The 25,663-nt window shown below is 45.2% G+C and overlaps 1 protein-coding gene across 1 annotated transcript in view; it reads right to left on the minus strand.

The window, feature by feature from the left end:
• Positions 1-25,425, minus strand: part of LOC141476671 (regulator of G-protein signaling 7-binding protein-like) — a 63,825-nt gene extending 38,400 nt beyond the window's left edge. Inside the window, exons 1-2 of the mRNA XM_074165475.1 lie at positions 24,785-25,425; positions 21,872-22,038 (exon numbers count right to left, since the gene is read on the minus strand). Of these exons, the coding sequence (XP_074021576.1) occupies positions 21,872-22,038; positions 24,785-24,946 (329 nt within the window). The 5' untranslated portion in view covers positions 24,947-25,425. The remainder of the gene's footprint in view (positions 1-21,871; positions 22,039-24,784) is intronic.
• Between the last annotated feature and the right edge of the window lie 238 nt (positions 25,426-25,663).

Raw genomic sequence — 25,663 nt, forward strand, 5'->3', positions numbered from 1 at the left:
ACCAGGCTGAGCAGATCATCCACTTGGTCATACCTCACACAGCTGTTCTCACTTCTGCCATCTGTTACCAGTCTGCAGCCAGAGACCTGGATGACTGTATGGTTTCATGGGAGCTCTGTCTGGGTTGCCACATCTGTTCTGGCGAGTACAGAGGACATAGCTTTCTGCCTGGTGGATACCAGAGCTGTGCTCCTTCTGAGAGGGTGACGACCAACTGAACTCACCTCTTGAGCTGGTAGGGTCACTATACCCTTCCTGCGTGCCCTTTCGCGTGAACTGCCATGCAAACTGCCATGCCACACCCTGGCTGATGCACCATGCCCTGTTTGCCTGCTCTGCTTGTTCTCCTTGGCTGCTTTTTATAGGTGGGGAGGTGGGTCATGGTTGCTCTGGCAATGCCCAGGCCCCGTCTCCTGCAAGAGCTGCTGGCTCCTGGGGGATGTCTGCTGCCCTGGCATTTCCCTACCTCAAGAAAAGTGCCTGTGTGCTGAGATCTGCCACTCTGCTGTGGGTTGGGCCAGCTCCAGAGCAGCTCCCCTCGGTGACTGACAGCTAGTTTCCATGTTTAAGTCTGATCTCTCCTTGTCCTTATCTCGACCCATGAGCCTTTCATTATATTTTCTCTTCCCTGTCCAACTGAGGAGGGGAGTGATAGAGTAGCTTTGGTGGGCACCTGGAGTCCAGCCAGGGTCAACCTACCACAAACAGTATGTAAGAAATTTTCTTTCAGAAATACTGAAATGAAAAAAATATTGGTCTGACATTAATTTTGAACCCATGTAGGCTTCTGTGGTGCCCCTATTTTTTGTGGGCATAGGGTCATTATCATGACGTGAAAGACCCATAATAAGCTGTATTTGTAAGCCTTTAAATACCTTTTAAAATTTAGTTCTAAATCCATTTATAAAGTACTATTTACAGACATAAGTTAGTATCAAGTTTTTGCTCAGGAAGAGAGCATGTGACATGTCACCCTTGTGACATGCCAAGATACATACAGGAGTTGCTATGTGCTGTTATGTGTTAGGGCCTCAAATTCCAGGAAATGGATCATTTAAAATAAAATTCTGAAGAAATAATTTAAGAAAACAATATGATAAAAATGTAATTTTCACATGCTTTATTTAGGAAACACTATACCAGTAATAAAATAGGATATCTGAATATTATGCCTTCCCTTGAAAGACAGAAATATGATGTAAAAGCATTAAATAATATACACAGTATTTTTCAGAGATAATAAGTACTGGTACACCTATTTAATAAGTGATTCGCCTAAAGGACCAGGCAGAGGTTGAATGAAAGATTTTCAAAACTTTTCCCAAAACATTAAAAAAATAAATATTCAAAACATTCATTATTCTTGTTAATCATGTTTTTTACAGTAATACCACAGATCTAAAGGAAAATGTATTCCAATGGGCTTGTTATTATATAAAGTACATTCAGGTCTCTGCCCTGAAGTGTTTCCAAATAGTTAATGCAACAACAGCAAATGTGATATTAATTTCATTACTGTTTGGAGATGGGCTATGGGGAAAAAAAAAAGCAAGGAACAGAAACACTGAAGAAAAGGATGACAACAAGGGAGAAGAGGATATGAGAAAATTTGGAGTGAAGTGAAAGTAACAGCAACTGTCAGAAAAAAAAGAGGCAACACAAGTTTTGTAGGCTTTTCAAAATCCTCACATTGCCTGTTTCTATAGAAGTACCTAACAGCTGGATCCTCTGGCTGATTACTCCCTAAGAATATCACTTTCATAGAAGTCTTAAAAATCTTTTAATGTCCAATAGTGATAGCAGGTATTCTGAAGGAAGGACAAAATGGGGCAAGAGAAGGGCATGAAGTTAGAGAATGCTTGCAGAAACATTGAATCGTCTGAACAATGTCAGCTCTGATGCTGCAGCGTTTCTAAAAGGACCCTGCCAAACTAATTCAGTCCCCAGATCTCTCTGGCTACATATGTTGTTTTCCTTAACTTCAATTTTGTGATGTAAAAGGTTTGTATAGCTCAAAATGGGAGCGTAAAACAGAGTGTTATTTCAACCATTGCTACAGATATGTAGGCTCACCTACGGCCAGAATACTCCACTATTCCCAAGTTATATTTAGAGAAACAAACCCCCTCAAATCTAACCATAGTGGAATGCTGCTCATGCATAGCAGGGAATAGAGGACTTAAAATATGGCAGTACCTTACTTTTTGGTATCCTCTTCCAGGCTGGAGTTTGGGACCCAGAATGGAGTGCTGAATGCAGAAGGCATGTCAAAATGGAAGCCAAACCACCCTAAACCTGCAGCCTACTCCAACCCTAGACCAAGGTACTGTTGTGACTGTGTGCTCCTCTGCGCCCCCAACCTGACCCTTATCTCCTGTAACCCTGTCCAAGCAATAACCACCTGTGGTAGTCATAATGGGTGTATCCAGCTCAAAGTGGTTTCGGGGAGACAGATAACAACACAATAGCCAAGGGCTAACTTGAGGAATGTGCCAACCTAACCACAATTCTGGTACTGTGGTTGATATGTCAATCATCTTACCCCCATAAATAGTGAACAGCCCAAGAGCCCGTTGAGCTCTCCTGCACAGCAGCAGGCTGCATGCCAGGATCTCCCCCTGAGTAAGGATGCCTCTCAAGGTTACTCCTCGAGGTTGAGAGATTTCATGCTGCAACAGATCCTCGGTAAGTGACTAACAGCATGCTAAACTTTGAAGCTTCACTAAATTATATCTTTGATTGTGTACATATAATCCTTTAGACATAAACCGTTGACCAAGTCTGGGACTAGGACTGGATCCAGCCGCGCCTAGACTCTTCTCTGAGAAGGAGCTTAGAAAGCAAGGAGGTCCTCTCTGAACTTCAACTCAACAGGAGGGTCTCCCTGACAGTTTTGTCTGACCCTGTCCTCTACGCAGTAAATAATCAAGTGTACCTTGCCATCAAATCTTGCAAAACCACCGTCACATTTACTATCAAATTTTGTTAAATTGCTGTTTTATATCAATAAATATATTGCTGCTTCTCTCTTACAAGTGAAGTGCATCAATTTGCGACAACTGCGTAGATGAATTTACAGTTCACCAGGCTAAAGATGAAGAATGCTGAAAAATACTCAGCATTCATGTGACTTCTGGATCTCTGCTCCCCTGCATCTTTATGTGTTTTATCTGCTTAAAACACAGAAAACATCATGGGAGCAAGGACTAGAATACAAGTTCACCTTACCACCAAGGAAGTTCCTTAACAGTCTTCAATGTTTACCCGCACTGGCACTGCTTGAAACACAAATAGACTGCAGACCTCTACAACATTTTGCTCCCTTGTGCACAATACTCTGCTCACTGGGTCAGATGATGCCAATGTGACCCCTCCTTCCCTGCAATATCTGTATCTGAGCTTACTTCCCAAAACATTCCCATGTAGACCAACTCCCATTAGTCAAAAATGGGATTTGAGTCACTGGAATGGGTACAATCTCTGATACACAGTAGTAAGTCTGGAGTCACTTCATGACCAAGAAATCAGTGAAGATATTCCAAAGTGGAAAAAACACAGTCAGAATTTGCCCCTAGAATCTGATATGCTCAAAATCACAAGAAAATTGTAAGCATTTAGGAAAGTTACAGTAAATGTTTACAAAAGCTGAATGTAAAGGTTGAGGGGAAATGAGACTTTTTATGATAAGAATGCTCAGTAATGAACTTGCTCCAGATCCTGAAAGCTCTTCTTTGGAGGGAGAAAAAGATCTCACTGACTTTTCTTATTTTGGACAGTGCCAGTCAAGTTGTCAGGACAACTTGCTGAGTAAGGTAACTTGCAGGTAAGCCTTGATTGTAAGAATTGTGGGATCTGGCCTGTCAGACTGGAACAACTTACTGAGATGATTTGTAGCATACACCTCTGAGTGCAAATGGGAAGTTTTATATTTCCCGCAGTTTTCAGAAGTGCAGAATCTCAACATTTTGTACTTACTCAATAGGATTTCAAAGGTCAGATTTTTAAGTTCTTAATGTTTTAAATATCTGCAATATTTTGGCAAAAAACCCCATATGAATTCAGGGAGCATTATGCCGTTGGTATGCCATGTATAACAGTATTGATTCTTGCAGTGAATATTGACTGCTTTCTTTGTTTTCTTACATATCATCACATTATTTTTTAATACTCTCAACAGGCCACATTCTAGTTATCATGGTGCAACCTCTGTGAAGCACTTACCTTATTCTTAACTTTTCATCTGGCTGTTAAAACAATGCTAACTGTAACTGAGGTAGGATACAGGGGCAGTGCCTGTAATTCAGAACTCCAAGAATCAACATTAACATCACTCTCCCCACCTCTGGCACACATGGTTAGAGGAGTACAATAACAGTGACTGCAAAGACATCTAGGGAGGGCAGAGATCTCCATACATGCTGCATGATTGCTGTCTAGCTTGGGCAGAGCTCTAGTTTGTTGCTCTATCTGCTGGCATTACCTTGTTTTTGATTCATGATTATAAAAACTCTTCCCTGCTGATCTAAGTGTCGCTATGCTTTGTTTCTGCTCAGCTATACTGCCTGCCAGCAGTGCTTTATTTGACATCTTAAGTTAAACAGTTAAAATCGTTTCTATTATGTCTGTCTTAATGCAGCTCTCATTATGCTACAAGCCTGAAGTCTCCTTTTCTCTTAATTTGTAAAATATTTTGGAGCAGTCTTTTTTGTTTGCTTGTGTGCTTTAGAAAGCAGGTAATCACTTTAAAATGTCATAATTTGGGGAAAATTCAGACATTTTATTAAAAATTTGACCACAACTGGGTGTCAATAGAGTGTTTTAAAACAACCTTAGGAACTGATCTACTATTAATTAATCTACGAAATTACTCTCTATTGCTTAATGAAAACATCAGAAATCTACTGTAGATTGCAAAGGAAAATAAAAGTAGAAATTAACTGAAACTACATACTTAAAGCAACACATTTCTGTGCATTGCAACAAAGAAGGGAATGCAATCAGGATGTGATTTTTAGGTCTACTTCCTTAACTTTTCCTGAACTCAGGGCAAGTTGTATGTAACAACTGTATTATAAAAGTAACGGATGCACTCCAGTGTAAAATAAGAAAACTTTATCTTGGAATTTTCCCAATGAGAAGATTTACAGTGACTTTTGTCACAGGTCAGAAGGAACATCTAGAGCTAATCTAGTCTAACCCCCCTGCTCAAAGCAGTGTCAACTGCAGGTCACTAAGGACCGTGTCCAGTTGAGTTCTGAGTATCTCCAAGGATTGAAGACTCCACAACCTCTCTGGGCACCTGTTCCAATATTCTACCAACTTCTCAGTAAAAAAGGGGTTTTAAAAAATGTTTAAATCAAATTTCCTGTATTTCAATTTGTGCCCACTGCCTGTTGTCCTATCACTGGCTGTGTCTTCTTTATGCTATCCCATCAGATATTTATACACATCGATAAGATCCCCCTTCCAAGCCTTCTCTTCTCCAAGCTAAACAATCCCAGGTCTGTCAGCCTCTCCCTATATGTCAGATGCTGCATGCTCTTAATCATCTTCATGGCCTTTGACTAGACCCACTCCAGTATGTCCTTTTCTTCTCTTTTCCACAACGGAGTCCAGAACTGGACACAGTACTCCAGATATAGCCTCAACAGTGCTGAGTAGAGGGGAAGGATCACCTCCCTTGACCTGCTGGAAACACTTCCTAACGTAGCATAGGAGGCTGTTGGCCCTCTGCCACAAGGACACAGTGCTGGCTTGGTGTCCTGGCTCTGGCAGGGATAGGGTTAATTCTGCCCAGGACCTAGCAGGGACACAGGTATCCCATCCCATGGGAGCCATGCCCAGGAGCTGGCCGGGGAAGGGGAGGGACAGGAAGTCGGGGGGAGGGGGGCGCGGAAGAGGAAGTCATCCCCCTGGAGGAGCAGAGGGGTCGGGGGCATCCCAGGGCACAGTCGGCAAGCGGTGGTATCGCACTCGTGGTTGTATATTCCTCTGTCAGTGTTATTGCTGTTACTGTTTCTTGCTCCCCTTGCTGTTCTGTTAAATTGCCTTTGTCTCAACCCATGAGGGTTTTTTTTGCCTTTTTCTTCTGATTCTCCCCTCACGGTCACGCTGGCGGTGGGGGCTCCAGTCTGCACGAGCGGCTGCCATGTTGCCATCTGAACCACGACAGTCCTTTTTGGCGCCCAACGTGGGGCACTCAGAGGGTTGAGAAAACGACAAATCCGATCAGAGCTTGTTAAAAGGAATTTGTTATCTGTATTTATTGTATTATATGCTGGACACAATGTTGCTTCATTTGTTTTCATGGCTGTTATGTAAACTCTTACATGCTCTATGTACTCCCCATGATGATGTTTATCACTTCTGGAAGAGGGATCAGGATTATGATTTTGCTGTCCTGTGTGATATCAACTTATGATGTGATAGTATCACTGTTCAGACAGTTATGTTGGGGTGTTTATTCGGCACTGTTTTCCTGCCCTTATCTCGGGGAAATTACTAATAAAAACACTGAGTCTATGGGAGAAGCAGGGGGGGATACTTTCCCCAGCTCTTTTGCCTCCCTTTACTCTTTCGTGCCGGGTATGCCAGTTTTTGAGAATTTTGAATACTCTTGGGACATGCAAACCAGCTTGGTCCTATTGCTAGGTCTCCTGAATGTGTTTCAGTTCTTGTTTAGGGTTAAGCAACTATTTAAGACTACCACCCCAAGATCTGCCCCGAGGCTGGATAGTCATGGATGGCATGGCATGTGGGAGAACATGGGCGGGTATCTGGAGAGTTTTTCACCTCCAATGGTCTGGGATTTCACCACCGAACAATTACAGGACCCTGATAAAGTGATAGAATATTTGAAAGGAAAATGCGGTGGCTATTCCAGAGAGGCACAACTCACTGCATTGTGCTGGGCCCTGGCCAGTATCTACCAAGCATTGCTCAATATTGCGCGGCATCCTCAGGAGGAAGAGATGGAAGCCAGGCCAACAGGCAGTGTGGCTACTGCCACTCCTGCGACAGACACTGCGGCTACTCCAACCCCTGCAGCAGGCGCTGCGGCTACTCCAACCCCAGTGGTAGGCACTGCAACTGAACCAGAAAACCAACCTGTGCCCGTATCAGTTGCCCCTATCCAGAAGAAGAAATACACCAAGAAATCAGTTCGCTTAGTGAAGAATGACGATGATCCAGGCTCATCACGAGAACAAGAGGAAGAGGCAGAACTGTAGATAATCACTCGATCCCTGTCCCTGAGCGAGCTGCAGGACATGCAAAAAGATTTCAGCCGACTTCCAGGCGAGCACAGTTACCTGGCTGCTCTGGTGCTGGGATAATGGAGCCAGTAGCTTGGAATTGGAGGGTAGGGAAGCCAGGCAGCTGGGATCTCTGTCTAGAGAAGGGGGCATTGACAAAGCAATTGGGAAAAAGACACAAGCCCTCAGCCTCTGGAGGCAACTCCTGTCAGGCATGAGGGAAAGGTATCCCTTCAGTGAAGATGTTGTATGTCATCCGAGCAAGTGGACCACCATGGAGAGAGGTATCCAGTACCTGAGAGAATTAGCCATGCAGGAGATGATTTATTATGACGTGGACAATGCACAGTTACCCACAGATCCTGATGAGATCCAATGTACAAGGCCCATGTGGCGGAAGTTTGTACGGAGCGCCCCATCGTCATATGCCAACTCATTGGCAGTGATGGAATGGAAAGGGGAACAGGGACCAACCGTGGATGAGGTGGCTGCCCGACTTCGGCAATATGAAGAAAGTCTCTCTTCTCCCCTCATCTCAGCTGTGGAGAAACTGTCCCGGAAGGTCCAGCAACTTGAAGAGAATATGTCCTCCCCACCTGTACGAGCCAGTATCTCAGCTGTTAGGAGCAGACGTTTCTCCACTCAAGATAGAGAATACAGGGGGTACACACCACGAGGCACCCTGTGGTTCTGCCTGCGTGACCACGGAGAGGACATGAGGAAGTGGGATGGACAACCTACTTCAATCCTATGGGCAAGGGTACAGGAATTGCAAGGAAGAACAACCACAAAAGGGGATCTCTCCAGGAAAAGTGCCGCCCCAGTTTCCAATGTGCAGTTCCCCAGAGAGAATAGAAGACCTGAGCCTACTTCTGATCCCCTTGAAGGAACTTCCAAGCCATTTCTGCAAGAAGTGAGCAATGGTTACTATGACCAGGATTAGAGGGGCCCTGCCTCCAGCCAGGTGGGGGAAAGGGACAACCGGGTTTATTGGACAGTGTGGATTCGATGGCCTGGCACATCAGACCCACAGGAGTATAAAGCTCTAGTGGACACAGGCGCACAGTATACCCTAATACCATCAAGCTATAAAGGGACAGAACCCATTTGTATTTCTGGAGTGACAGAGGGATCCCAGGAGTTGACTGTACTGGAAGCTGAAGTGAGCCTAACTGGGAATGAGTGGCAAAAGCATCCCATTGTGACTGGCCCAGACGCTCCATGCATCCTTGGTATAGATTATCTCAGGAGAGGGTATTTTAAGGACCCAAAGAGGTACTGGTGGGCTTTTGGCATAGCTGCCTTGGAGGCGGAAGAAGTTAAACAGTTGTCTACCTTGCCTGGTCTCTCAGAGGATCCTTCTGTTGTGGGGTTGTTGAGGGTCGAAGAATAACAGGTGCCGATTGCTACCACAATGGTGCATCGACAGCAATATCGCATGAACCGAGACTCTCTGATCCCCATCCATAAGCTGATTCGTCAACTAGAGATTCAAGGAGTGATCAGCAAGACTCGCTCACCCTTTAACAGTCCCATATGGCTGGTGCAGAAATCTAATGGAGAGCGGAGGCTAACTGTGGACTATCGTGGCCTTAATGAAGTCATGCCACCGCTGAGTGCTGCCGTGCCGGACATGTTAGAACTTCAATACGAACTGGAGTCCAAGGCAGCCAAGTGGCATGCCACAATTGATATCACTAATGCATTTTTCTCAATCCCTCTGGCAGCAGAGTGCAGATCACAGTTTGCTTTCACTTGGAGAGGTGTCCAGTACACCTGGAATTGACTGCCCCAGGGATGGAAACACAGCCCCACCATTTGCCATGGACTGATCCAGACTGCACTGGAACAAGGTGAAGCTCCGGAACATCTGCAGTACATTGACGACATCATCGTATGGGGCAACACAGCAGAAGAAGTTTTTGAGAAGGGGAATAAAATAATTCAAATCCTTCTGAAAGCCGGTTTTGCCATAAGACAAAGTAAGGTCAAGGGACCCGCACAGGAGATCCAGTTTTTAGGAATAAAATGGCAAGATGGACACCATCAGATCCCAATGGATGTGATCAATAAAATAGCAGCTATGTCTCCACCAACTAGTAAAAAGGAAGCACAAGCTTTCCTAGGCATTGTGGGTTTTTGGAGGATGCATATCCCAGATTACAGTCTGATTGTGAGCCTTCTGTATCAAGTAACCCGGAAGAAGAACGATTTTAAATGGGGTCCTGAGCAGCGACAAGCTTTTGAACAAATTAAACAGGAAATAGTCCATGCAGTAGCTCTGGGGCCAGTCCGGGCAGGACAAGATGTTAAAAACGTGCTCTACACCGCAGCTGGGGAGAACGGCCCTACCTGGAGCCTCTGGCAGAAAGCACCAGGGGAGACACGCGGTCGACCCCTAGGGTTTTGGAGTCAGGGATACAGAGGATCCAAAGCCCGCTATACTCCAACAGAAAAGGAGATACTGGCAGCATATGAAGGGGTTCGAGCTGCTTCGGAAGTGGTTGGTATGGAAGCACAGCTCCTCTTGGCACCTCGGCTGCCGTTGCTGGGCTGGATGTTCAAAGAAAGGGTCCCTGCCACACATCGTGCAACAGATGCTACATGGAGTAAGTGGATTGCACTGATCATGCGGCAAACTCGAATGGGAAACCCCAGTCGCCCAGGAATTCTAGAGGTGATCATGGACTGGCCAGAAGGCAGGGATTTTGGAATGTCACCGGAGGAGGAGGTGATGTGTACGGAAGAGGCCCCACCGTATAATAATCTACCAGAAAATGAGAAGAGATATGCCCTGTTCACTGATGGGTCCTGCCGGATTGGGGGAAAGCATAGAAAGTGGAAGGCTGCCGTGTGGAGTCCTACAAGAGAAGTTGCAGAAGCCACTGAAGGACAAGGTGAATCGAGCCAGTTTGCAGAGGTGAAAGCAATTCAGCTGGCTCTGGACATTGCCGAGCGGGAAAAATGGCCAGTACTTTATCTCTACACTGATTCATGGATGGTGGCAAATGCCTTGTGGGGGTGGTTACGGCAGTGGAAGCAGAGCAACTGGCAGCGCAAAGGCAAACCCATCTGGGCTGCTGAATTGTGACAAGATATTGCTGCCCGGGTAGAGAATCTGGTTGTGAAAGTACGCCATGTAGATGCCCATGTACCCAAGAGCCGGGCCACTGAGGAACATCAGAACAACCAGCAGGTGGATCGGGCTGCTAAGATTGAAGTGGCTCAGGTGGATCTGGACTGGCAACATAAGGGTGAATTATTCATAGCTCGATGGGCCCATGACTCCTCAGGCCATCAAGGAAGAGATGCTACATATAGATGGGCTCGTGACCGAGGGGTGGATTTGACCATGGACACTGTTGCACAGGTCATCCATGAACGTGAGACATGCGCTGCAATCAAGCAAGCCAAGCGATTAAAGCCTCTTTGGTATGGAGGACGATGGCTGAAATATAAATATGGGGAGGCCTGGCAGATCGATTATATTACACTCCCACAAACCCGTCAAGGCAAGCGCCATGCGCTCACAATGGTGGAAGCAACCACTGGATGGCTGGAAACATACCCTGTGCCCCACGCCACCACCCAGAACACCATCCTGGGCCTTGAAAAACAAGTCCCGTGGCGACATGGCACCCCAGAGAGAAATGAGTCAGACAACGGGACTCATTTCCGAAACAGCCTCATTGACACCTGGGCCAAAGAGCATGGTATTGAATGGGTCTATCACATCCCTATCACGCACCAGCCTCTGGGAAGATAGAACGGTCCAATGGACTGTTAAAAACTGCACTGAGAGCAATGGGTGGTGGGACTTTAAAACATTGGGATACACATTTAGCAAAGGCTACCTGGCTAGTTAACACCAGGGGATCTACCAACCGAGCTGGCCCTGCCCAATCAAAACCTCCACGTACTGTGGAGGGAGATAGAGTTCCCGTAGTGCACATGAAGAATATGTCAGGGAAGGCTGTCTGGGTTAGTCCTGCCTCAGGCAAAGGCAAACCCATCCGTGGGATTGCCTTTGCTCAAGGACCTGGGTGCACTTGGTGGGTGATGCGGAAGGATGGGGAAGTTCGATGTGTGCCACACGGGGGCCTGGTTTTGGGTGAGAATAGCCAGTGAATGAAACTGTATGATGTTAATTGCTAAATGACCCTGCCACTGTACATCTCATTTCTGTAACTGCTATTGGTTGTACTATAGTAAGAATCACCCAAACTAATGACAGATGGACTCTGATGAAAAACCGAGTAAAGTGCAGTGGTGAAGGGATCAGAACTGACCTCAGCAGCTGGCGCCCAGCAACTTCATTGAGATCGACATCTTCAACCTATGGACCATGGACATGAGCTGCACCGGATACATGAGCTGCAAGCCCCAAAAATACAGCATGCGACAATCCAGCCCCACACACACCATCTTGCATGCCCTGAGAGACTGTTCTAACAGATGGAGCTCAAAGTCATGGATTAAATGAACTCAACGGACATTTTAGAGTGATGGCCCACAGACTAAGGACATTACGCCTGTATGGAGATATACATATATATATATATGTCAGGGGAAACTGTCAGTATTTAATTGGAAACTGTAGGATCTGGGCATGGCATGAAATGGTATGGAATAAGGGGTGGATGATGTCCTGGGTCTGGTGGGGATAGGGTTAATTCTGCCCAGGACCTAGCAGGGACACAGGTATCCCATCCCATGGGAGCCATGCCCAGGGGGTAACAGGAGCTGGCCGGGGAAGGGGAGGGACAGGAAGTTGCGGGGGGGAAGAGGAAGTCATCCCCCGGGGGAGCAGAGCGGTCGGGGGCGTCCCGGGTGCGGTCGGCAAGCGGTGGTATCGCACTCGTGGTTGTATATTCCTCTGTCAGTGTTGTTGTTGTTGTTGTTTCTTGCTCCCCTTGCTGTTCTGTTAAATTGCCTTTGTCTCAACCCACGAGTTTTTTTTTTGCCTTTTTCTTCTGATTCTCCCCTCACGGTCGCACTGGCGGGGGGGGCTCCAGTCTGCGCGAGCGGCTGCCACGTGGTCCTTTGTTGCCATCTGAGGCCAAACCACAACACTTGGTGTTCACCAGAAGCCCTAGGTTCTTTTCTGCAAAGCTACTTTCCAGGTGGTTGGCCCCCAGCCTGTACTGGTGTATGGGTTTATTCTTCCCTAGATTCAGGACTTTGCAACACCAGTCTGAACAACAGAGGACTGCTGCTTTCAAATCTAGGTTCACACAGATGTACATTGCCATGCACCCCTGGGCTCCTCACACAGTTTCATTTCATGCAAAAAAAGCCACTGTCAACACATATATCAGACTGTCACAGAGACACTGCCAGTTCCGATTTTACTGTGCCCAGTGCACACAGAAGTACTTTCATTATGTAAGCATATCAAGTGCTTGAGAATATGAAAGGGACATTTACAAAAGCGTGTACACAGTTGTGCAGACCTGTATCTTAAAATAAAGTATAAAGTTTTGAGTTATCTTTCTGCATCCCAAACATAGTGTACTTCACATATAAAGCTGTCTATTTGATGACTTGTAAAATATCACCAGTCTTTATCATCCCATAAAGCAGATCCCCTTTCAAAAAAGAGATTTGCACATTTTCTTTTCATCTTCCTGTTGTTCCAAGCATTTTTCCGTTCTTTTCCTTTAGCAAAAAATCATGCTGATGCATTTTCTTGCTGCTTTACTTTCTCCAGTTTTGACCACGACTTCTGATACTGCAAGGGTGCACAATGTAATTCAAGACATTTAATCATAGAATCATAGAATCATCCAGGTCGGAAGAGACCCTTGGGATCATCGAGTCCAACCATCTACCCTACACTACAAAGTTCTCCCCTATACCATATCCCCCAACACCACATCTAAACATCTCTTAAACACATCCAGGGATGGTGACTCAACCCCCTCCCTGGGCAGCCTATTCCAATGCCCAACCACTCTTTCTGTGAAAAATTCTTTCCTAATGTTCAGTCTAAACCTACCCTGTTGGAGCTTGAAGCCATTCCCTCTTGTTCTGTCATTAATTACCTGTGCGAAGAGACCAGCACCAACCTCTCTACAGTGTCCTTTCAAGTAGTTGTAGAGAGTGATGAGGTCTCCCCTCAGCCTCCTCTTCCTCATACTAGACAGTCCCAGCTCCTTCAACCGCTCTTCATATGATTTATTCTCCAGGCCCTTCACCAGCTTCGTTGCCCTCCTCTGCACTTGCTCCAGCACCTCGATATCTCTCTTGTATTGAGGTGCCCAAAACTGGACACAATACTCCAGGTGTGGCCTCACCAGTGCTGAGTACAGGGGCACAATCACCTCCCTACTTCTGCTGGTCACGCTATTTCTAATACAAGCCAGGATGCCGTTGGCTTTCTTGGCCACCTGGGCACACTGCCGGCTCATATTCAGCCGCTTGTCAATTAGGACCCCCAGGTCTCTTTCTTCCAGGCAGCTTTCCAGCCACACTTCCCCAAGCCTGTAGCAATGCACGGGGTTGTTGTGGCCCAAGTGCAGAACCTGGCACTTGCCCTTGTTGAAACTCATACCATTGATTTTGGCCCAATGATCCAATCTATCTAGGTCTCTCTGTAGAGCTTCCCTATCCTCCTGGGAATCAACACTCCTGCTTAACTTGGTGTCATCTGCGAACTTGCTGATGATACACCCTATGTCCTTGTTGAGATCATCAATAAAGACATTAAACAGAAATGGTCCTAACACTGAGCCCTGAGGCACACCAGTTGTGACCGGCCGCCAGCTGGATTTAAATCCATTGAGCACCACTCTTTGGGACCTTCCAGTCAGCCATTGCTTGACCCAGCGGATCGTATGCTCATCCAGGCTGTGTGAAGCCAGTTTTTCCACAAGAATTGTATGGGGGACAGTATCGAATGCTAATTTCTGATAAATGAATACAGCAGAAAATGTAATGAAAGAACCAAACCTTGTTCACTTTCTTCAGAAGACAGTTTCATTAAAAAATCACTAAGAATTTATAGTATGAGTGTGTTGAGCAGGAACTGATCTGAAGTCCTAAGAATATCAAAACTGAAAGAAGAGTTTACTTTGACTTGCATTCTTAAAACATCATCAGCTAGAACTAGAAAATTTCAATTTAAAATATTTTTATTTCTAATCTTTATTCCCTGAAAGCCATGATAGCGTTGGTAATCTCGGGTATGCATCTGCTCTTTGATAAAACTTCACCTATTTCTACAAGAAAAATACATAAGAGAGCAAGTTAAGAAGAGGGTGTAATAGCTATGAGGCCCTATTAGGTTAGAGATGGAATCGGAAGTTTCCCTTCTCAACAAACTGAATCTTTTTTTTTTTTTAATTGATTTGTAACATTTTTAAACATACCACAGTGTAAAGATGTCATTATCCATTCTCAGCATTTTCTGAGTAAAAGATTTTCATATTTAGACAAATCCTGACATCTGTGAGAGCTCATATTTGTCAGATACAAATTGTTCAGTTGCAGCCTTTGGCTCAGAATACCCCAAAACTACTGATTGCTGGGAATTGGCAAGTATACTAGGGAAGGCATCGTTCTGTGCACAGCCGTTTTTTTAAATGCTTTCTTACAAAATCTCTGCTACTGGCAGCTGTCAGATTTGAGCTATCTGGGGTGATATGGTCTAATCCAGTACAGACTTCGTAAGGTTTATGTTTCCCTGCTACTTCCTTATCTTTGTCATCATCTCCTTTGTTTTTTTTTCTCTCAGTTTTTAAAATATAAGCGTGGCTTTCACTCCCTCCATTTCCCTAGCTGAATTTCCTTTTGATGGCTTATCAGTGTATACTTTTTCTACAGCTACAACTGCAGTCTTCTCTTCTTGTTCATATTACACCACTGCCCTGCTCTGATGTCCATCTAATATTCCAGAACTGATATGCTCATGATCAAAGCTTTTTCCTCCTCATAAATTCTTCTATCCTGTTCAGTTCCTAATGTATTATCTCCACCTCAGTATTTCTTTCCCTTCCCACAGTTCCCAAATTTTCTTCCAGAGTTGCCTTTCTCAGCACTAGTGGATCTGTTCCTGTTTCTTTCCTTCTGAGTCTTTGCACCTTTCCTCTTTGTTACCTTCCCTAGTCTGGTAGAACAGATAATTTATGAAGGGAAATAGGTGCCTCTTCTAGCTGCCTGAATCAGAAGTGCGTTTAAGAGTCTCAAATACTGATGTATTCAAACAGGAAGCATAAAATGAAGCTGTCTGCTACTTTTCCAAGGAAGACATCAGCACAAACAAGATTAATGAACTTAATGTTGTCTGAGACAACAATGCCAACTGTGGGAAAGTAACGGAAGATTGGTGAGGAGGACTGTAAACACGCTCAAGTGACTCACATGTGGGGTGCTGGAAAACACATATATCACACTAATTGTTGCTTAGTTCTGTGTGCTCAACAAGTAGAACATCTGCACTTAGATAACACAGGCCTGGGATGGACTCAGGGGCACCTTATCGAACACGCCTGAGATTCCTGCCCTGCTGCTGAAGAGATCAAAGCACAGCGGAAAACTCTGCCTGCCAGAATCCTTGGAATACAGGCCCAAACAGCAAGTGGGAGCTCTCTCGCTCTCTCACTCCCTTGCTAACAAGGACTCTCTTGCTAATAAGGACTCTTGCTCCGCGGTGCCTGCGTCCCCTGCTTGCCTGCCTCTGCCCGGGTGCTGCTTCAGAGGTTCCCCGATCCATGAGGTATTGAGATTAAATTTGTTCTTTGCCCTTAATCCATGGTTTTGTGGTTGTTCCTGCGTCCTGCCTGCATCGGCTCACACATTTGGCGTAGTTGGCAGCTCCAGGAACACCCATGCCATGGCTGATAAAAAAGTTGGGGACTGGGGAGGCCACTACGGTGACTCCCCCTATTCCGGGATGGCCCAGTACGGAGCACTGGACCCCCGTGGCCGCTTTCCTGGCTAAATTGGCTCCACCAGAGGCGTGGCCTGAAATAGATGACAGGGCGGTGATTACCCCCCAGAGCATTGAAACGGCTATGCATGGCTTGCCGTGGAAAGCGGCATCAGATTCTTCTCGCAAATTAGCGGGTAGATTGGGATGGCTGTTAGTTACTGGACTAAGAGCTCTTGACCGTGAAGTTATTGCATTGCGTGGTAAAGTGAGAGAATTGGAAAAGGAAAACAGGAGTTTACAAGATGCAAAGGTGATTGCACAAGAAGTAATTACGGTTCAAGCAGAGCGGTGCCATGAGATGCAAGAAAATGTAGACCGGTTGGTAGCATGTATTGTTAATAAACAAAGGGATAAATATGGGAAAAGTAAGCTTTCGATTTCCCAAGTTCGTGCTCTCACTACAAAGCGGTCATGGGATCCCGAGGAATGGGATGAAAATATTTGGAGTGAATCCTCAGACTCTGAGACTGAGTTTGAATTTGATCCGGGCTTAAAAAGCACTGAGGTGGTGGAAGCACAACCCCTCATAGAAATGAGGGGGGAGCAGGAACGAGCAGCCAGAGGAGTGCAGATCACTGATACTTACACTCTGAAAGAGTTAAGGGAACTTTCAGAGATCTATCAGCAAAAGAGTGGGGGAGGCATACTGGCATGGAGTTTGCAAGCATGGGATAGTGGAGCTGCTTCTATCCATTTATCAGTGAGTGAAAAAGATTTTCTAAGCCCTAGAGCCATTGATGATCAGATAGAACAAGGATATGCTCAGCTGCAAAATGTCAGAGATCCTGACAGGCGAGACATTATTGCCCTGATGTCGTATCAGTGGTTGTGCGCAGCAGTTTTAGCAGCATATACAGAACCTGTTGAATTAATGTCATCCCTCGGAAACTGGTGTATAATGGAGGAAGGTATTAATTTGGTGCAGCAGATGAGGACGGCTCATGTGTCGGTAACAGGATCCAATCCGGACAGTGTAGCAGTGACAAAAAGTATCAAAATGCAGTTTTTGAGAGGAGCGCCTGCCTCACTAAACCCCGTGGTTATACCAGCAGTGACAAATGCTGTGGGTAATGTAGGTGCCCTAGCAAATACCTTGAGGGAAATTGGGGCTGTGATTTCGGGACCCTCGGTGCGGGTGGTGAGTAAAGGAGAGGCAGCAAAATGGAAAGGAGTTACAGCACGGGTGACAAGGAAACAAACGTGGAATGATTTTGTACAAGCCGGTATCCCAAAATCAGGGATAGATGGGATCACAACATCAGAAATGTTTCCCCGGTGGCAAAAGTTAGCATTTACGCAAAAAAGCCAACCACCCCCAGCCCCACCACCAACTCCTCACCCCCCCTCCACCCCTCCTGACACCTCAGTGCAGGATGTTGCCTGGCAACAAAAGCAATATACTTTACAAGTATTGCCTCAGGGATACAAACTCAGTCCCTCCATTTGCCACCTAATGATAGCAGCTGATTTAGCAGTGTGGTCGGGTACAGTTACTGTTTATTATTATATTGACGATCAATTGATTATGAGAGAGTCACAACAAGAAAGTGAAGCAGCTGCTGGATTGCTAAAAGTTCATTTGCAGGACCGAGGTTGGGCAAATAACCCAAAGAAAATACAGGGCCCAAGTGCTACTCTACAATTTTTGGGAATAGTTTGGCATGGGCAGATCAGAAAAATACCAAATCAGGTACAGCAAATGAGGCAGCCATTTCCTGTACCAATCACAGTAAAACAGTCACAGACCTTTGGAGGACTTCTAGGGTATTGGAGAACTTTTGTGCCACATTTGGTCATATTAATATGCCTTTGGCAGAAATTAACTAGGAAGAAAGTTGTCTGGCAGGGGACCAAGCAACAACAAGAAGCCTTTGATGCCTGCAAAGATGCTTTGATTGAGCATGCACAATTATACACTCCTAAGCAAGGATATTCCTTTGAATTAGTAACAATTCCAGATGATACAGTCTCAGGATTGTGGCAGATGACTGGGATAAAAAATCAGAAAGAACCTGTAGGTCCAAGGCATTAAAAGGTTCCGCTGTACATCATAAACCAACTTCTCCTCTTATTTTACATCCTTTGTTAATATCAGATTCTCTAGTTTTTGTATTTCAGGTGTCTTCGGCGAATACCTGTGCCTTATCTAGAGGAGATAGCATTGGAATGCTGTTATTGGTGTTGCAAACCCAACATGGAACTGAAGTTCAATCTGAAAAAGCACAAGCCATAGCTCTACAATCCGTGTGGGCAATTACCCCACATCAGGTTATCAAACCCAAAATAATAGTAGCCGAAGGAGCTGGAGCAGCACATATGTGGAAGGAGATGTCACTGCTGTTTTCCTCCTCTGTCACAGGTTGGCTCATCGTGCTTTGTAGTCTGGTACTACAAGGACATGCCCTGGATACATCTCTGCAAAATCAACATGTAAACACTTAGATTTGGTTAGCCTCTACTGCAACTAACTTGTCTGCATTTTATACTAAGGGAAGATTAACAGCTGCAGATCTGTAGACAACTTGTTTCAGTGGTGCATCAACCCCAGCAGCTGTATTATAGAATTATACTGTGCTGAGTGACTTTGATATTAATGTCTCATTGCTGTCTTTTCTGAGTAGGTAACGGCTACATGCCAATGAACATTACAAATTGACTGACAGTAGAGGATTTCCTCCCTGGACACCAGAAACGCTGCTTCAACTTTGAAAACATGTTGCTTCAACGTAACTGCTGAAACAGCCAGCCCAGAGCACAACATTCAACATTGTCCAGGACTGAATGCATCAAACGGAACAACCTACTGGTGGTGCCTGGTTGGTTGAGGGGTTTAATTCCTGGATGGGAGGAACAGGACACCTGATTCAAAGCATTATTGTAGAGAGATGTTTATTCCTTTTTCTATATATGTTTATTGCATGCCTCTCTAAGTTAGTCTGTACTACACCCTGCAAGCCTAAATGAACATCTCCAGCTTTGTCAATCCCAGCAGAAGCGGTCTCTTGAGCGAGGGGGTGGAATGTGGGAAAGTAACGGAAGATGGGCGAGGAGGACTGTAAACACACTCAAGTGACTCACGTGTGGGGTGCTGGAAAACACATATATCACACTAATTGTTGCTTAGTTTTGTGTGCTCAACAAGTAGAACATCTGCACTTAGATAACACAGGCCTGGGATGGACTCAGGGGCACCTTATCGAACACGCCTGAGATTCCTGCCCTGCTGCTGAAGAGATCAAAGCACAGAAGAAAACTCTGCCTGCCAGAATCCTTGGAATACAGGCCCAAACAGCAAGTGGGAGCTCTCTCGCTCTCTCACTCCCTTGCTAACAAGGACTCTCTTGCTAATAAGGATTGTCTCTTGCTCTGTGGTGCCTGCGTCCCCTGCTTGCCTGCCTCTGCCCGGGTGTTGCTTCAGAGGTTCCCCGATCCGCGAGATATTGAGATTAAATTTGTTCTTTGCCCTTAATCCATGGTTTTGTGGTTGTTCCTGCATCCCGCCTGCATCGGCTCACACACCAACTTCTTGAAAGAAACTCAGAGTGCCCTGCAACAGCTCAGGTCACTTAGAGACTAACTGAATATTACTGATGACCTTAACTAATAGAATGCTGATATGTAATGAAATTTTATGTCTAGTAACATAATTAGCTAATTGTTATTATTCTCTCTGGCTGGGAAAGCAATAGGCTTTCTTTAACAAGCTTTGGAAGATGTGTTACCTAGGAGTTTGCACAGTGCTGTGCATTTTGAACTAAAGCAGTGAACTAAATGAGCCTTTGTCCCACCTGCTGACTACCAGTGATTTCTGAGCAATGCACTACCCTCTTGACTATTTAATATGATTTAATGCATTCCTGTCCCTAAATATTTTTCTTCCTGATACTTTTTCTTCCTACCAAATTAATTTCCCACTCCAGATCCTATGCCATATGCACTACATCGCTCTTCCTGCTGAATTAAAGACTGAACCTCTGAGACTATTTATTACTTCTCTCCTTCTATTTGTTTTCTTCACTGAAGCCTTGCTGCACCTTCATCTCCCATCTTTCCTCACAGATACACCACAAAAGTTAAGTTGGCTCACATGGCTTTCCTCAGCTGTAGGAGGGTGAGGATGTGAAGCACATCTTGTAAAATGTCTGTCAAACTAAACAAGTAATTTCCAGAGGGTTTCTAACACCTACCAGTTGTTATGGGTATCACATTATTATCATAGTTATTTAAAACAGTTTTAGATTAGCTAAATGTCAATCTCGCCGCAACTGCACAACCTTCAGGACATCTTTGTGTATATGACAGACTCCCAACTGTGAAATGATTACTTAAAAAAGCTCCATACTTCTAACTGAGCATGCGTTTATGGTTTTCTTTATGAAAAAAAAAAAAAATCCAACTTAGGTTCTGCTATTCAGATGTATTATTTTGGTTTGTATTAGTCTCTTTGTTGAGTCTGAAAGTGCACAAGATCAATTTCACTGTTGCTTGCTTGTTTCCACATTTTCAGTGCTACAGCGTTGAGGTAGCATACACTGGTTTAAAAGAACTATATCTTGTGGTTGGTTTGTTTTTTTTTTATTCTTACAGACTTTAGTAACTTAAAAGCATGTATTTTGTTTGAGGAACAAATCAGAGGCTGTAGGAGACTTAAGAGTCTTTGCACAAAATCACATCTGAAAATGGTAACAGTTCTACTAAAATGACCAACCAGTGTTTTCTTCTGTTTAGTTTTTTAGTGTGGCCTTCCCTTATATACTAAACCTATGACAGATTTCTCATATACATTAAACTGATGAAAAAAACTTCAATGGGGATTAGGCAGAGCTGCAAAAAAAAAGTAAGTTTTCTTCCAGTGGCACACAGTAGTTTATGTTAGATAGATAAGGCAAGTCCAGAAAGCTCTGGCGAATTGTGGTCAGAGAGACAAAACTCAGGAGGTACATGTGTTAATACAGATGCCCCAGTCACCATACTGTGAAGTACCCACAAATAATTAGACTTTGTGTAAGCAGCATGAATTCACGTTTTATAAGATACAGCTATTTATCCTGGTTTATCTTGTACTGAGGCATAGTCTCAAGTATGTGATAACACATTCTGTCACCATGGAAAGGAATGCATATAATGTAATACACTAAGTCCATCAAAGAATAAATTCAAACATTATATGCTGGCAAAGCTTCAATCCTCATTTCAACACAAATAAGGATTTAAAAACATGTAGAATGTAAACACAAATTTTCACAATAGTATTTGTATTTCCTCCTTTACATAATTATTCTTTCCTCTAATTTTGCTAAGTCTCTAGTTGAGCTGAATTAGTTGTCTCTAACTGTTCAATTAGGTATACCCAATGAAGGACTGGGCAGAAAGCTATTGCTATTTCACCCTTGAAAGGCAAGGCTTCTCCCTTGATCTTTTTAAGTGATACAGAGTAAAATCCTGTTCATCTTACATAAAAGCATCCAGTGAAATCAGTAAGATACCATCTTGGTAAGGGGACCAGGATTTGACCCAAAATTGCACTACCATAAGGATATGAGCATCATGTAGAATTTGTGTAAGTCATACATCTCTATGCCTAAAACAGAAACACAACTTAATGCTTTTGCTGTTTCCTCAATGTAGTATTTAGCAAAGATGTGCATATGAGTAAAGCTTTAATTAAACATAAGTAGACTCCTACCCAGAAATTGCTGCTAGGTTTTGATGAGCCTGATAGGCCATCTCACATCCTTGGGTTCGAGTTTTGTGCATTTCCACATGCAGAGATGAACAAGTGACTGAGACATCCCCAATGGAAATGACCAGCTCCCGATACAGAGCCACCTGGGTATTGAACTCCTGGACAAGCTGAAAAACAAAGAGGATTTACTTACATGAGACATTTAACTACACTGATAAAAACAAACAAGTTTTTAAAAAACATGCCCAATCTAGGGCTTGTTCCTGCTGCTCCTAATTTCATGGCGTACAGGATCAATTGCCTAAGATTTCATAAATGACTAGGGCCTCCATGCATACCACCTCTTCTGTGACCTATAAATTTTCATTTGCAGGAAAATAGTGTTTCTGCTTTTAATCTCTGAAAGTGTTTGAGTTATTAGTCTTAAATATTAAGCAGGTAAAAAACCACAGCTGTTTTACTAGTAGCATGAGGTTATTTTTTGCTATCATAAAAGACAAAAGTATCTCCAGAAATTATTGCCTTGGCTCCTCCTGCTTCCTGATTAACAGCAAATTTAGGGATTGTAATGTAGCATTTGCTTTTATACTGGAGATTTTGCTAATTTATTTTTTAATGATTTCTGTTCTGTCACTAGCCTCTAACCCAACTTTCAGACTTAAAACTGATCAGAAGCTATTAGGTGAGAAGATGTACCAGATAGGCACTTCCCAGTTAGGATTCTAGAAAGCACTTTTTCCAATGGGGGGTGGGGGAAACAAAGAAGTAAATAAACACTTCAACCTTTTCACAGAAATCTAATATCCAGCAGATACACGTGGATGCTATTGGATAAATGGGTAACTTTTACAGTGATGGAAAGATCATTATTGTTTAGTTCCACTGATCCCCTATTTGGGATTATATTTTAAGGAATTTGCTGTCTTCTGAAAGAAAGCACATCAGAGCATTTGCTCCACATGGTGGTGAGGGTGGCAAGTAGGGAGAAATGGAACAGAATATTTATTTATCTTTGTTTTGCTAATTTGACCTCAGTTTCCAAACTACATAACAACAGACAAAAGTAACTGCTCATAATGCTGCAGCCATCATTACCACCAGGAGTTCAACATATCCCAACACAAAAGCATGCTAAAAACCTAGATCTGGCACCTGGATTCTATCAGATCTACCAAATTTTAAAGTCAAGCCCTCAGATTCTCATACTCAGAAAGTAAATGAGTCACTTCTGTAACATTCTGGCTCTTCATGCATCTCACTGTAGTTACTCTGTATAACTTAGAATAGTATTGGGACTCATTTTTTAACCATGCTTTCCTAAATTTCATTGTAAGAGTAGCAAATAGGTTTCTCTGCTTCTGGAGCAGAAAAACAATCCCAATGAGTTCCAATACATCTGCAAAAAAACCAACCCAAACCAAAAAAAGCACCCATGCCAAAGTCCCAGGCACAATAATCGTACTCAGCTAAACCTGGCTTAAACTCTCACATTCTACAGAGGATGCATGAAAGCATCAGAGAAAAAAATTTGTACTACATTGTGTTATAGCATAATTATTCTGCATTAAGAAAAAGAGAAAAGTGTCTCATCCTGCAATTGGTAACTGGTTGCGCCAGACACATTTTGCCAGTTCCCACCTGACATCCCCTGTCTAAATAGAGGACACATTTAGCCACCACAGCATTGCCAAGGAAAACAAAACCATACTGATGTTGCAGCATCGAGACAGAGAAAAAGAAAAAAAAAAACATTAATTTTATCTCCCGAATCTTACTGCATCTCGACGATCCATCTGTAAATCATATTTTATTTCTAATCAGTGAATTCTACCAGATAAACAGTGAAGAAACAAAGCTAGCACTTCTGTTTAACTAAATTATGCTGTCGGGAATGAGAAAAAAGGCAGGACCCAGTAGGATCCACTTGTTGGGTATATGTATAGAGCTACTATGGCAGCTTTTGTTCCTTGGTGCACTGAGAGTTGATCTCGATTTTGAAGTATCAGAGTGGGTATCTGCCAGCACAGTTTGCAATATTAGAGGAAAAAAATAGCCAGAATCCAGCAGAATAGAAGTAGCAGATGATATATTTCCAACACTACTGGACAGAGCTGTAGCAAGATACAGCTTTCAAGTAGCAGCAACTTCATTTGTTTTCTATTTCTGTCATTGGTGAGAGAAGCAATTTTGGGGCCCAATGTCCAGCTGACTGTAGCCCGAAGAGCCAGATATGGGGTGTATGGTGCTGGTTTGGAGGAAAGTGTAATTTTGAGTGTGAATGGAGAAAAATGTCCATTTGTCCATAATGTGACAGTCCAAAAATAACATGGATGCAGGTGCTTGATCTGAGATTTTACAATTGTAATCGGCTACTCCAGGGGACTGGTATCACATGTCAGGGACAGAATTTCGGGGCCTCAAATTCTGAATCCTGTTTTAGAAGGATTTTAGGGCAAGAGTGTGGTTGCTGCACACAAGACATCAAGCACAGAGCAAGGCAACAAGCAGGAGGCAACTATTTACCTATTTAGGCTGCAGTGAGCGCAAGTCTGGGGGCAGATTTGACCGGATCTAGCAGAATGCGACTCCAGCTGCTTGGCAGCGCCTCGAAAGCAGCATGCGCTGGTGCAAGGGCTCCTGCAGGGCCAGGCGCCCGACTCCGGTCCCTACCCTACCTGTCCTGCAGCACCCTGCCGGCTCCCCACAGGTCTCGTTTTTCCCTCCCCTCTCCCGTATTTGAACCGCTACAAGTTAGGCTACAGGGCAGCACTCCCGACGGGGATTCCAGTTTTAAAAATAGTGCAACTGCACGTGATGGGAATAGGCAAGCTGGCGGGAAGAGCGGCACCAATGCCAGCGACGAGAACACTCGGAAAATACAAATATTAAGGCAAGCCCTTTTGTAGTACCCACCATCTTGCAGTCATCCAGGGCTCTCTGGGTCTGGTAGGCGCTCTCGGAGCCGCTGCTCCGGCGTTGACCGTCGCGGCCGCGTGGAGAGGTCTTGCTGCCCTGGAGCAAGATGGAGGCGGCGGAGCGGGGGCGCTTCCTGCGCCAGCTCGGTGCAGAGCTCATGCACAGGCATCCGCCGCGCGGGGCCCCGCGGGCACAGGCAGCGCCTTCCCCCGCCGCCGCCCCGAAGAGGAGTGCAGGCCCGCGCCGCTCGTCGCCTCGGCCCGCCCGGGGCCGCGCTGATCACAGCAGCGATCGCGGCTACTGTGGGTGATAGCCTGGCACCTGCGGGAGAGCCCGGGGAATGCCCTGCAGCATCGCCTTCACTACCGCGGGGAGAGGCGGAAGGGCTGGCGCCTTTCCTCCTTCAGCAGCATGTCAGTCCCTGCGGAACCGCCCCGCCGGTGTCATGCTCTGCCGTCCTCCTTCCCGCAGCCGGCGTGGGAGACGAGAGCGGCAGTGCCCGGCGGAGAAGGGCTCCCATCCAGCAGCCGCGGAAACCTGCCCGATGCTCCCAGCGGGAGAGCCCGCCCTGCCGCGGCGCGTACCGCCGAGGCGCCCGCCGGCAGCCGCTCGGAGGGGCCGGTGGGGTGACTGGGCCCGGCGGGCTGACGCCGTCAACAGCGCACCGCCCCCACAGGGAGGGAGCGCGAGCGGCAGCCACTCCCCGGGCATTGCCGCCCTCCCGAGCCCGCCAGCGGCGGCGGCGCCTCGTCCGGCTGGCTGCCATGGGAGGCGAGTCAGCGTCGGGGCGAATCGCCCTCCCGGTGCGTGCCCCAGGGAGAAACTGGGCAGCGCCTTCCCTTCGGGTGGCCGCAGCCTCAGCGGGAACCGCCCCGA

Source organism: Numenius arquata, chromosome W (assembly GCF_964106895.1).
Source record: "Numenius arquata chromosome W, bNumArq3.hap1.1, whole genome shotgun sequence".
Classification (NCBI taxonomy): Eukaryota; Metazoa; Chordata; class Aves; order Charadriiformes; family Scolopacidae; genus Numenius; species Numenius arquata.